Source organism: Salvelinus alpinus, chromosome 8 (assembly GCF_045679555.1).
Source record: "Salvelinus alpinus chromosome 8, SLU_Salpinus.1, whole genome shotgun sequence".
NCBI classification, from domain to species: Eukaryota; Metazoa; Chordata; class Actinopteri; order Salmoniformes; family Salmonidae; genus Salvelinus; species Salvelinus alpinus.
The window spans coordinates 1,216,582-1,230,536 of record NC_092093.1 but is presented as its reverse complement, the minus strand read 5'-3'; the positions used below and the strand labels follow the sequence as shown (position 1 = coordinate 1,230,536).

Genomic DNA, 13,955 nt, shown 5'->3' with positions numbered 1-13,955 from the left:
TAGTTAGGTAGAATACAGCTGATCTGACTAGGTAGGTAGAATACAGCTGATCTGACTAGGTAGGTAGAATACAGCTGATCTAGGTAGGTAGAATACAGCTGATCTGACTAGGTAGGTAGAATACAGCTGATCTGACTAGGTAGGTAGAATACAGCTGATCTGACTAGGTAGGTAGAATACAGCTGATCTAGGTAGGTAGAATACAGCTGATCTGACTAGGTAGGTAGAATACAGCTGATCTGGCTAGGTAGGTAGAATACAGCTGATCTGGCTAGGTAGAATACAGCTGATCTGGCTAGGTAGAATACAGCTGATCTGACTAGGTAGGTAGAATACAGCTGATCTGGGTAGGTAGAATACAGCTGATCTGGCTAGGTAGGTAGAATACAGCTGATCTGGCTAGGTAGGTAGAATACAGCTGATCTGACTAGGTAGGTAGAATACAGCTGATCTGGCTAGGTAGGTAGAATACAGCTGATCTGGCTAGGTAGGTAGAATACAGCTGATCTGACTAGGTAGGTAGAATACAGCTGATCTGGCTAGGTAGAATACAGCTGATCTGGCTAGGTAGAATACAGCTGATCTGACTAGGTAGGTAGAATACAGCTGATCTGGCTAGGTAGGTAGAATACAGCTGATCTGGCTAGGTAGGTAGAATACAGCTGATCTGGCTAGTTAGGTAGAATACAGCTGATCTGACTAGGTAGGTAGAATACAGCTGATCTGACTAGGTAGGTAGAATACAGCTGATCTAGGTAGGTAGAATACAGCTGATCTGACTAGGTAGGTAGAATACAGCTGATCTGACTAGGTAGGTAGAATACAGCTGATCTAGGTAGGTAGAATACAGCTGATCTGACTAGGTAGGTAGAATACAGCTGATCTGGCTAGGTAGGTAGAATACAGCTGATCTGGCTAGGTAGGTAGAATACAGCTGATCTGGCTAGGTAGAATACAGCTGATCTGACTAGGTAGGTAGAATACAGCTGATCTGGCTAGGTAGGTAGAATACAGCTGATCTGGGTAGGTGGAATACAGCTGATCTGGCTAGGTAGGTAGAATACAGCTGATCTGGCTAGGTAGGTAGAATACAGCTGATCTGACTAGGTAGGTAGAATACAGCTGATCTGGCTAGGTAGAATACAGCTGATCTGGCTAGGTAGAATACAGCTGATCTGACTAGGTAGGTAGAATACAGCTGATCTGGCTAGGTAGGTAGAATACAGCTGATCTGGCTAGGTAGGTAGAATACAGCTGATCTGGCTAGTTAGGTAGAATACAGCTGATCTGACTAGGTAGGTAGAATACAGCTGATCTGACTAGGTAGGTAGAATACAGCTGATCTAGGTAGGTAGAATACAGCTGATCTGACTAGGTAGGTAGAATACAGCTGATCTGACTAGGTAGGTAGAATACAGCTGATCTGACTAGGTAGGTAGAATACAGCTGATCTAGGTAGGTAGAATACAGCTGATCTGACTAGGTAGGTAGAATACAGCTGATCTGGCTAGGTAGGTAGAATACAGCTGATCTGGCTAGGTAGAATACAGCTGATCTGGCTAGGTAGGTAGAATACAGCTGATCTGGCTAGTTAGGTAGAATACAGCTGATCTGACTAGGTAGGTAGAATACAGCTGATCTGACTAGGTAGGTAGAATACAGCTGATCTAGGTAGGTAGAATACAGCTGATCTGACTAGGTAGGTAGAATACAGCTGATCTGACTAGGTAGGTAGAATACAGCTGATCTGACTAGGTAGGTAGAATACAGCTGATCTAGGTAGGTAGAATACAGCTGATCTGACTAGGTAGGTAGAATACAGCTGATCTGGCTAGGTAGGTAGAATACAGCTGATCTGGCTAATTAGAATACAGCTGATCTGGCTAGGTAGAATACAGCTGATCTGACTAGGTAGGTAGAATACAGCTGATCTGGGTAGGTAGAATACAGCTGATCTGGCTAGGTAGGTAGAATACAGCTGATCTGGCTAGTTAGGTAGAATACAGCTGATCTGACTAGGTAGGTAGAATACAGCTGATCTGACTAGGTAGGTAGAATACAGCTGATCTAGGTAGGTAGAATACAGCTGATCTGACTAGGTAGGTAGAATACAGCTGATCTGACTAGGTAGGTAGAATACAGCTGATCTGACTAGGTAGGTAGAATACAGCTGATCTAGGTAGGTAGAATACAGCTGATCTGACTAGGTAGGTAGAATACAGCTGATCTGGCTAGGTAGGTAGAATACAGCTGATCTGGCTAGGTAGAATACAGCTGATCTGGCTAGGTAGGTAGAATACAGCTGATCTGGCTAGTTAGGTAGAATACAGCTGATCTGACTAGGTAGGTAGAATACAGCTGATCTGACTAGGTAGGTAGAATACAGCTGATCTAGGTAGGTAGAATACAGCTGATCTGACTAGGTAGGTAGAATACAGCTGATCTGACTAGGTAGGTAGAATACAGCTGATCTGACTAGGTAGGTAGAATACAGCTGATCTAGGTAGGTAGAATACAGCTGATCTGACTAGGTAGGTAGAATACAGCTGATCTGGCTAGGTAGGTAGAATACAGCTGATCTGGCTAGGTAGAATACAGCTGATCTGGCTAGGTAGAATACAGCTGATCTGACTAGGTAGGTAGAATACAGCTGATCTGGGTAGGTAGAATACAGCTGATCTGGCTAGGTAGGTAGAATACAGCTGATCTGGCTAGGTAGGTAGAATACAGCTGATCTGACTAGGTAGGTAGAATACAGCTGATCTGGCTAGGTAGGTAGAATACAGCTGATCTGGGTAGGTAGAATACAGCTGATCTGGCTAGGTAGGTAGAATACAGCTGATCTGGCTAGGTAGGTAGAATACAGCTGATCTGACTAGGTAGGTAGAATACAGCTGATCTGGCTTGGTAGAATACAGCTGATCTGACTAGGTAGGTAGAATACAGCTGATCTGGCTAGGTAGGTAGAATACAGCTGATCTGGCTAGGTAGAATACAGCTGATCTGGCTAGGTAGGTAGAATACAGCTGATCTGACTAGGTAGGTAGAATACAGCTGATCTGGGTAGGTAGAATACAGCTGATCTGGCTAGGTAGGTAGAATACAGCTGATCTGACTAGGTAGGTAGAATACAGCTGATCTGGCTAGGTAGGTAGAATACAGCTGATCTGGGTAGGTAGGTAGAACACAGCTGATCTTGCTAGGTAGGTAGAACACAGCTGATCTAGGTAGGTAGAATACAGCTGATCTGACTAGGTAGGTAGAATACAGCTGATCTGACTAGGTAGGTAGAATACAGCTGATCTGGCTAGGTAGGTAGAATACAGCTGATCTGACTAGGTAGGTAGAATACAGCTGATCTGACTAGGTAGAATACAGCTGATCTGACTAGGTAGGTAGAATACAGCTGATCTGGCTAGGTAGGTAGAATACAGCTGATCTGGCTAGGTAGGTAGAATACAGCTGATCTAGGTAGGTAGAATACAGCTGATCTGGCTAGGTAGGTAGAATACAGCTGATCTGGGTAGGTAGGTAGAACACAGCTGATCTTGCTAGGTAGGTAGAACACAGCTGATCTAGGTAGGTAGAATACAGCTGATCTGACTAGGTAGGTAGAATACAGCTGATCTGGCTAGGTAGAATACAGCTGATCTGACTGGGTAGGTAGAATACAGCTGATCTGACTGGGTAGGTAGAATACAGCTGATCTGACTGGGTAGGTAGAATACAGCTGATCTGACTAGGTAGGTAGAATACAGCTGATCTGGCTAGGTAGGTAGAATACAGCTGATCTGGGTAGGTAGAATACAGCTGATCTGGCTAGGTAGGTAGAATACAGCTGATCTGGCTAGGTAGGTAGAATACAGCTGATCTGACTAGGTAGGTATAATACAGCTGATCTGGCTTGGTAGAATACAGCTGATCTGACTAGGTAGGTAGAATACAGCTGATCTGGGTAGGTAGAATACAGCTGATCTGGCTAGGTAGGTAGAATACAGCTGATCTGGCTAGGTAGGTAGAATACAGCTGATCTGACTAGGTAGGTATAATACAGCTGATCTGGCTTGGTAGAATACAGCTGATCTGACTAGGTAGGTAGAATACAGCTGATCTGGCTAGGTAGGTAGAATACAGCTGATCTGGGTAGGTAGAATACAGCTGATCTGGCTAGGTAGGTAGAATACAGCTGATCTGACTAGGTAGGTAGAATACAGCTGATCTGGGTAGGTAGAATACAGCTGATCTGACTAGGTAGGTAGAATACAGCTGATCTGGGTAGGTAGAATACAGCTGATCTGGCTTGGTAGGTAGAATACAGCTGATCTGGCTTGGTAGAATACAGCTGATCTGGCTAGGTAGAATACAGCTGATCTTGGTAGGTAGAATACAGCTGATCTGGTTAGGTAGAATACAGCTGATCTGGCTAGGTAGGTAGAATACAGCTGATCTGGGTAGGTAGAATACAGCTGATCTGGGTAGGTAGAATACAGCTGATCTGGCTAGGTAGAATACAGCTGATCTGGCTAGGTAGGTAGAATACAGCTGATCTGGGTAGGTAGAATACAGCTGATCTGGGTAGGTAGAATACAGCTGATCTGGCTAGGTAGAATACAGCTGATCTGGGTAGGTAGAATACAGCTGGTCTGGGTAGGTAGGTAGAATACAGCTGATCTGGGTAGGTAGAATACAGCTGATCTGGCTAGGTAGGTAGAATACAGCTGATCTGGGTAGGTAGAATACAATCTCCCTCTGAAGAGAAGTGTGTCAGTCGACCACTAGAGGGGGGTGTTGTCTCTCTCTCCAGACTTAATCCAACTGAGCCTTCCATCAGTATGGAACCCTGTGTGATGAAAGGTAGTAATTATACCTGTGAATAAATATTCCATATATTCAGGGATGAAGTGGTAATAGGTTGGGAGGTACTTATGTAGAGGACATTATCTATCATTCCTTGTTGTTGTTGTTGCTCACATACTCTAGATCTTTCTACCTACATTATACTCTAGATCTTTCTACCTATATTGGTCATTTACAGACACCTTGAGGCCCCAGGGTTAGAGTCCCCATGCAGTAGAAACCATGAGGCCTCAGGATTAGAGTTCCCATGCAGTAGAAACCATGAGGCCCTGGGTTAGAGTCCCCATGCAATAGAAACCATGAGGCCCAGGATTAGAGTCCCCGTGCAGTAGAAACCATGAGGCCTCAGGATTAGAGTCCCCATGCAGTAGAAACCATTAGGCCCAGGGTTAGAGTCCCCGTGCAGTAGAAACCATGAGGCCCAGGATTAGAGTCCCCGTGCAGTAGAAACCATGAGGCCTCAGGATTAGAGTCCCCATGCAGTAGAAACCATTAGCCCCTGGGTTAGAGTCCCCATGCAGTAGAAACCATGAGCCCCTGGGTTAGAGTCCCCATGCAGTAGAAACCATGAGGCCCTGGGTTAGAGTCCCCATGCAGTAGAAACCATGAGCCCCAGAGTTAGAGTCTCCATGCAGTAGAAACCATGAGGCCCCAGCAGCTAAAACCAAATCCAAGCATGAATAATGTAACAGGATTCCTCTCTGTCTGGTCAGATCAGATATAAGTTGTGTTAGTTAGCCTGCCAGGCAGAACTGTGAACGCACATTAAATATACATGATGCTACTTCTCTCTCTCTCTCTCTCTCTCTCTCTCTCTCTCTCTCTCTCTCTCTCTCTCTCTCTCTCTCTCTCTCTCTCTCTCTCTCTCTTTCTTTCTTTCTTTCTTTCTTTCTTTCTTTCTTTCTTTCTTTCTTTCTTTTGCTGCTGGAGGAAGTGTTCACCTGTTTATCTGTGAGATTATAGTTACTCTAAGGGGTTAATTTATTTAGGATTTGGAGCAAATATATGCTTCCTGATATCAGACTAGGTTGAAGGGTATCATTCAGATTTATAGAATTCAGAGCAGATTTAATACTTCTATAATATGGAGTGAATCACAAGACCAGGAGAAGCAGCCTAATTTCCATATCTAACACCTGTTTATGTTTATGACTAGAATGTCATGCAACGATCATTAAACAAGAGTGACCGTACAGCCTTCAGAGAGGAGGCGCTGTGCCTGACCTGATTTCACTGACGAAAGTAGTGAGTTTTCACTGATGCTGAGGGGGAGAGAGAGAGAGATGGAGGAAGGGAGATGAGAGGGGAGGGAGGGAGAGAGAGAGAGAGATCAGGGATGAGGTGAGTCAGGGAGTGAGGGGGGAGAGAAAGAGAGACGAGGGAGAGAGTTGGTGAAGTGAGGGGGAGAGAGCGAGAGAGAGATGGACTGAGTGAGGGCTACAGAGCTCCGCCCCTTTGCTATAGTCTGCCACCTGTTCTGTTCCCCTCTCTCTCTCTCTCTCTGTGTCAGTCAGAGCTATCTGCTTCTCATCACTCAGCTGTAGCTAGGGCCAAATCAGAGCCACACCTGGTCTACTGCTGTTGTTACCTGTTTCACTCTGCATCCACCTGACAACGTTGTTGGAGCCTGGAGGAAACAGGAGGAAAGTAGAGCTGCGGGGCAATACAGAACAAAACATCCTTCGCTAGGAGCAGGAGAGCTCTGTGATCAGGACATACAGGAGGATGTAGGCTACAGGACTGTGGATGGGACTTGATTTTGAAGACGTGCAGGATTTGGCTCTTACTGCAACGTAAGGGACAGTAAACCAGGAGGACGGACAGACAGACAGACAGCCCGTCAGAAAGACAGACATGACCTCACCAAACGGAGGAGACAGAGACCCTGAGATAGAGCTTTTTGTTAAGGTAAGATGTGTGTGACAGGTGTGTGTGTGTGTGTGACAGTGTGTGAGAGGTGTGTGTGTGAGAGGTGTGTGTGTGAGAGGTGTGTGTGTGAGAGGTGTGTGTGTGAGAGGTGTGTGTGTGAGGTGTGTGTGTGAGAGGTGTGTGTGTGAGAGGTGTGTGTGTGAGAGGTGTGTGTGTGAGAGGTGTGTGTGTGAGAGGTGTGTGTGAGAGGTGTGTGTGAGAGGTGTGTGTGAGAGGTGTGTGTGTGAGAGGTGTGTGTGTGAGAGGTGTGTGTGTGAGAGGTGTGTGTGTGTGTCTTTCACGCACAAGATTCAGTTGTAGAGATAACATGACAGATGTTTTTTAAATTATATATATAAATTATTTTTTAGCAAACTTAAGATTTCAGATTTAGGGTCAGAGTTGTTTAGTGGAAAGTACATGTTGCATGTGTGTTCTGTAGTGTAGTAGTGGACAGTGTGTAGTGTAGTAGAGGACAGTGTGTAGTGTAGTAGTGGACAGTGTGTAGTGGACAGTGTGTAGTGTAGTAGTGGACAGTGTGTAGTGTAGTAGTGGACAGTGTGTAGTGGACAGTGTGTAGTGTACTAGTGTACAGTGTGTAGTGTAGTAGTGGACAGTGTGTAGTGTAGTAGAGGACAGTGTGTAGTGTAGTAGTGGACAGTGTGTAGTGGACAGTGTGTAGTGTACTAGTGTACAGTGTGTAGTGTAGTAGTGGACAGTGTGTAGTGTAGTAGTGGACAGTGTGTAGTGTAGTAGTGGACAGTGTGTAGTGTAGTAGTGGACAGTGTGTAGTGTAGTGTAGTAGTGGACAGTGTGTAGTGTGTAGTGTAGTAGTGGACAGTGTGTAGTGTAGTAGTGGACAGTGTGTAGTGTAGTGTAGTAGTGGACAGTGTGTAGTGTAGTAGTGGACAGTGTGTAGTGTAGTAGTGGACAGTGTGTAGTGTAGTAGTGGACAGTGTGTAGTGTAGTGTAGTAGTGGACAGTGTGTAGTGTAGTAGTGGACAGTGTGTAGTGTAGTGTAGTAGTGGACAGTGTGTAGTGTAGTAGAGGACAGTGTGTAGTGTAGTAGTGGACAGTGTGTAGTGTAGTAGTGGACAGTGTGTAGTGTAGTAGTGGACAGTGTGTAGTGTAGTAGTGGACAGTGTGTAGTGTAGTAGTGGACAGTGTGTAGTGTAGTAGTTGACAGTGTGTAGTGTAGTAGTGGACAGTGTGTAGTGTAGTAGTGGACAGTGTGTAGTGTAGTAGTGGACAGTGTGCAGTGTAGTAGTGGACAGTGTGTAGTGTAGTAGTGGACAGTGTGTAGTGTGGTGTAGTGGACAGTGTGTAGTGTAGTAGTGGACAGTGTGTAGTGTAGTGTAGTAGTGGACAGTGTGTAGTGTAGTAGTGGACAGTGTGTAGTGTAGTAGTGGACAGTGTGTAGTGTAGTAGTGGACAGTGTGTAGTGTAGTGTAGTAGTGGACAGTGTGTAGTGTAGTAGTGGACAGTGTGTAGTGTAGTAGTGGACAGTGTGTAGTGTAGTAGTGGACAGTGTGTAGTGTACTGTAGTAGAGGACAGTGTGTAGTGTAGTGTAGTAGTGGACAGTGTGTAGTGTAGTAGTAGTGTAGTAGTGGACAGTGTGTAGTGTAGTGTAGTAGTGGACAGTGTGTAGTGTAGTAGTGGACGGTGTGTAGTGTAGTAGTGGACAGTGTGTAGTGTAGTAGGGGACAGTGTGTAGTGTAGTGTAGTAGTGGACAGTGTGTAGTGTAGTAGAGGACAGTGTGTAGTGTAGTAGTGGACAGTGTGTAGTGTAGTAGTGGACAGTGTGTAGTGTAGTAGTGGACAGTGTGTAGTGTAGTAGTGGACAGTGTGTAGTGTAGTAGTGGACAGTGTGTAGTGTAGTAGTGGACAGTGTGCAGTGTAGTAGTGGACAGTGTGTAGTGTAGTAGTGGACAGTGTGTAGTGTGGTGTAGTGGACAGTGTGTAGTGTAGTAGTGGACAGTGTGTAGTGTAGTAGTGGACAGTGTGTAGTGTAGTGTAGTAGTGGACAGTGTGTAGTGTAGTAGTGGACAGTGTGTAGTGTAGTAGTGGACAGTGTGTAGTGTAGTAGAGGACAGTGTGTAGTGTAGTAGTGGACAGTGTGTAGTGTAGTGTAGTAGTGGACAGTGTGTAGTGTATTAGTGGACAGTGTGTAGTGTAGTAGAGGACAGTGTGTAGTGTATTAGTGGACAGTGTGTAGTGTATTAGTGGACAGTGTGTAGTGTAGTAGTGGACAGTGTGTAGTGTGGTGTAGTGGACAGTGTGTAGTGTAGTAGTGGACAGTGTGTAGTGTAGTAGTGGACAGTGTGTAGTGTGGTGTAGTGGACAGTGTGTGTTGTACCAGTAGGGTTAGAGTTACAGTAGCAACAGGCTCTGCTGAGGTCGACCCAGTAGACACCAATACTCAAGGTGTTGCAGAGTATTACAGCCTTCTCCAACCTGCACTCTGGCTACAGTGTTGTGGTAGAACATTATCCTACCTAATCCACTCTATATCCTCGGTACAAACTGCATCCATCCTGGTTCTGGGCCGTATGCACAGAGTGTCCAGGATCTGTTTGGACTTTTACATCATAATGAATAAGAGGGGGGAACCTGATCCTGGACCAGTACTCTCACTGAGACACTATATACAGGTCCAGATATCAGCCACATGATATCGGCTGTTGTGTTCTCCACAGCCCCCCCCCCCCCCTCTAGAGGAAGGGGAGGCAGAGAGAAGCAGGTGTGGGTACCTGGAGGACTAGAGGAAGGGGAGGCAGAGAGAAGCAGGTGTTGGTACCTGGAGGACTAGAGGAAGGGGTGGCTGGAGGACTAGAGGAGGACTAGAGGAAGGGGAGGCAGAGAGAAGCAGGTGTGGGTACCTGGAGGACTAGAGGAAGGGGAGGCAGAGAGAAGCAGGTGTAGGTACCTGGAGGACTAGAGGAAGGGGAGGCAGAGAGAAGCAGGTGTGGGTACCTGGAGGACTAGAGGAAGGGGAGGCAGAGAGAAGCAGGTGTGGGTACCTGGAGGACTAGAGGAAGGGGAGGCAGAGAGAAGCAGGTGTTGGTACCTGGAGGACTAGAGGAAGGGGAGGCAGAGAGAAGCAGGTGTGGGTACCTGGAGGACTAGAGGAAGGGGAGGCAGAGAGAAGCAGGTGTGGGTACCTGGAGGACTAGAGGAAGGGGAGGCAGAGAGAAGCAGGTGTAGGTACCTGGAGGACTAGAGGAAGGGGAGGCAGAGAGAAGCAGGTGTGGGTACCTGGAGGACTAGAGGAAGGGGAGGCACAGAGAAGCAGGTGTGGGTACCTGCAGGACTAGAGGAAGGGGAGGCAGAGAGAAGCAGGTGTGGGTACCTGGAGGACTAGAGGAAGGGGAGGCAGAGAGATGCAGGTGTAGGTACCTGGAGGACTAGAGGAAGGGGAGGCAGAGAGAAGCAGGTGTTGGTACCTGGAGGACTAGAGGAAGGGGAGGCAGAGAGAAGCAGGTGTTGGTACCTGGAGGACTAGAGGAAGGGGAGGCAGAGAGAAGCAGGTGTGGGTACCTGGAGGACTAGAGGAAGGGGAGGCAGAGAGAAGCAGGTGTGGGTACCTGGAGGACTAGAGGAAGGGGAGGCAGAGAGAAGCAGGTGTGGGTACCTGGAGGACTAGAGGAAGGGGAGGCAGAGAGAAGCAGGTGTGGGTACCTGGAGGACTAGAGGAAGGGGAGGCAGAGAGAAGCAGGTGTGGGTACCTGGAGGACTAGAGGAAGGGGAGGCAGAGAGAAGCAGGTGTGGGTACCTGGAGGACTAGAGGAAGGGGAGGTAGAGAGAAGCAGGTGTGGGTACCTGGAGGACTAGAGGAAGGGGAGGCAGAGAGAAGCAGGTGTGGGTACCTGGAGGACTAGAGGAAGGGAAGGCAGAGAGAAGCAGGTGTGGGTACCTGGAGGACTAGAGGAAGGGGAGGCAGAGAGAAGCAGGTGTGGGTACCTGGAGGACTAGAGGAAGGGGAGGCAGAGAGAAGCAGGTGTGGGTACCTGGAGGACTAGATGAAGGGGAGGCAGAGAGAAGCAGGTGTGGGTACCTGGAGGACTAGAGGAAGGGGAGGCAGAGAGAAGCAGGTGTGGGTACCTGGAGGACAAGAGGAAGGGGAGGCAGGGAGAAGCAGGTGTGGGTACCTGGAGGACTAGAGGAAGGGGAGGCAGAGAGAAGCAGGTGTGGGTACCTGGAGGACTAGAGGAAGGGGAGGCAGAGAGAAGCAGGTGTGGGTACCTGGAGGACTAGAGGAAGGGGAGGCAGAGAGAAGCAGGTGTTGGTACCTGGAGGACTAGAGGAAGGGGAGGCAGAGAGAAGCAGGTGTGGGTACCTGGAGGACTAGAGGAAGGGGAGGCAGAGAGAAGCAGGTGTAGGTACCTGCAGGACTAGATGAAGGGGAGGCAGAGAAAAGCAGGTGTAGGTACCTGGAGGACTAGAGGAAGGGGAGGCAGAGAGAAGCAGGTGTTGGTACCTGGAGGACTAGAGGAAGGGGAGGCAGAGAGAAGCAGGTGTTGGTACCTGGAGGACTAGAGGAAGGGGAGGCAGAGAGAAGCAGGTGTGGGTACCTGGAGGACTAGAGGAAGGGGAGGCAGAGAGAAGCAGGTGTGGGTACCTGGAGGACTAGAGGAAGGGGAGGCAGAGAGAAGCAGGTGTAGGTACCTGGAGGATTAGAGGAAGGGGAGGCAGAGAGAAGCAGGTGTGGGTACCTGCAGGACTAGAGGAAGGGGAGGCAGAGAGAAGCAGGTGTAGGTACCTGGAGGACTAGAGGAAGGGGAGGCAGAGAGAAGCAGGTGTAGGTACATGGAGGACTAGAGGAAGGGGAGGCAGAGAGATGCAGGTGTGGGTACCTGGAGGACTAGAGGAAGGGGAGGCAGAGAGAAGCAGGTGTGGGTACCTGGAGGACTAGAGGAAGGGGAGGCAGAGAGAAGCAGGTGTGGGTAGCTGGAGGACTAGAGGAAGGGGAGGCAGAGAGAAGCAGGTGTTGGTACCTGGAGGACTAGAGGAAGGGGAGGCAGAGAGAAGCAGGTGTGGGTACCTGCAGTACTAGAGAAAGGGGAGGCAGAGAGAAGCAGGTGTGGGTACCTGGAGGACTAGAGGAAGGGGAGGCAGAGAGAAGCAGGAGTGGGTACCTGGAGGACTAGAGGAAGGGGAGGCAGAGAGAAGCAGGTGTGGATACCTGGAGGACTAGAGGAAGGGGAGGCAGAGAGAAGCAGGTGTGGGTACCTGGAGGATTAGAGGAAGGGGAGGCAGAGAGAAGCAGGTGTGGGTACCTGGAGGACTAGAGGAAGGGGAGGCAGAGAGAAGCAGGTGTGGGTACCTGGAGGACTAGAGGAAGGGGAGGCAGAGAGAAGCAGGTGTTGGTACCTGGAGGACTAGAGGAAGGTGAGGCAGAGAGAAGCAGGTGTGGGTACCTGGAGGACTAGAGGAAGGGGAGGCAGAGAGAAGCAGGTGTGGGTACCTGCAGGACTAGAGGAAGGGGAGGCAGAGAGAAGCAGGTGTGGGTACCTGGATGACTAGAGGAAGGGGAGGCAGAGAGAAGCAGGTGTGGGTACCTGCAGGACTAGAGGAAGGGGAGGCAGAGAGAAGCAGGTGTGGGTACCTGGAGGATTAGAGGAAGGGGAGGCAGAGAGAAGCATGTGCGGGTACCTGGAGGATTAGAGGAAGGGGAGGCAGAGAGAAGCAGGTGTGGGTACCTGCAGGACTAGAGGAAGGGGAGGCAGAGAGAAGCAGGTGTTGGTACCTGGAGGACTAGAGGAAGGGGAGGCAGAGAGAAGCAGGTGTGGGTACCTGGAGGACTAGAGGAAGGGGAGGCAGAGAGAAGCAGGTGTGGGTACCTGGAGGACTAGAGGAAGGGGAGGCAGAGAGAAGCAGGTGTGGGAACCTGGAGGACTAGAGGAAGGGGAGGCAGAGAGAAGCAGGTGTTGGTACCTGGAGGACTAGAGGAAGGGGAGGCAGAGAGAAGCAGGTGTGGGTACCTGGAGGACTAGAGGAAGGGGAGGCAGAGAGAAGCAGGTGTGGGTACCTGGAGGACTAGAGGAAGGGGAGGCAGAGAGAAGCAGGTGTGGGTAGCTGGAGGACTAGAGGAAGAGGAGGCAGAGAGAAGCAGGTGTGGGTACCTGGAGGACTAGAGGAAGGTTATGAATCAGTGTGCAGCCAGCCGTGTGGCCTGACAATCAGCTGACATGGTCTCAGGGGACAACTGACACATCACTGACTATTATCCGCTTTACACGTTCCTTATTTTAAAAACTACAGACCTGAAGGTAAAAAACAGACAGTCCAAGACTGAAAACCAAGACCTGTTTCATCTCTGTTCCCCATGCTGCCGTGGGGGACCTGCCCTATATAGAGGGAGTGACAGACATCACACGGACCTGCACTGCATCTCCTAGGATCCAAGCTAACTCACATCACACATGTTACAGGACCCTCACATTACGGTTCGGAAGAGGAGGTTCACACATGTTAAAGGACCCTCACATTACGGTCCGGATGAGGAGGTTCACACATGTTAAAGGACCCTCACATTACGGTCCGGAAGAGGAGGTTCACACGTGTTACAGGACCCTCACATTACGGTCCGGATGAGGAGGTTCACACATGTTAAAGGACCCTCACATTACGGTCCGGAAGAGCAGGTTCACACATTACGGTCCAGAAGAGGAGGTTCACACATTACGGTCCGTTAGAGGAGGTTCACACATGTTAAAGGGAAGAGGAGGTTCACACATTAAGGTCAGGAAGAGGAGGTTCACACATTAAGGTCAGGAAGAGGAGGTTCACACATTACGGTCAGGAAGAGGAGGTTCACACATTACGGTCAGGAAGAGGAGGTTCACCCATTAAGGTCAGGAAGAGGAGGTTCACACATTAAGGTCAGGAAGAGGAGGTTCACACATTAAGGTCAGGAAGAGGAGGTTCACACATTAAGGTCAGGAAGAGGAGGTTCACACATTAAGGTCAGGAAGAGGAGATTCACACATTAAGGTCAGGAAGAGGAGGTTCACACATTAAGGTCAGGAAGAGGAGGTTCACACATTACGGTCAGGAAGAGGAGGTTCACACATGTTACAGGGAAGAGGAGATTCACACATTAAGGTCAGGAAGAGGAGGTTCACACATTACGGTCCAGAAGAGGAGATTCACACATTACGGTCAGGAAGAGGAGGTTCACACATTAAGG

General features: G+C 48.8%; 1 protein-coding gene across 2 annotated transcripts in view; it reads left to right on the top strand.

Moving 5' to 3' along the window:
- LOC139582417 (chloride intracellular channel protein 5-like) overlaps positions 1 to 13,955 on the top strand; it is an 81,856-nt gene that overhangs the window by 34,697 nt on the left and 33,204 nt on the right. Inside the window, exon 1 of one of the 2 annotated variants that reach the window (XM_071412383.1) lies at positions 6,610 to 6,765. The exons of the other annotated variant lie outside the window; for it this stretch is intronic. Coding sequence (XP_071268484.1) covers positions 6,712 to 6,765 — 54 coding nt within the window. The 5' untranslated portion in view covers positions 6,610 to 6,711. Of the gene's footprint in view, positions 1 to 6,609; positions 6,766 to 13,955 lie in introns of those variants that run through there. 2 annotated transcript variants of the gene reach the window in all.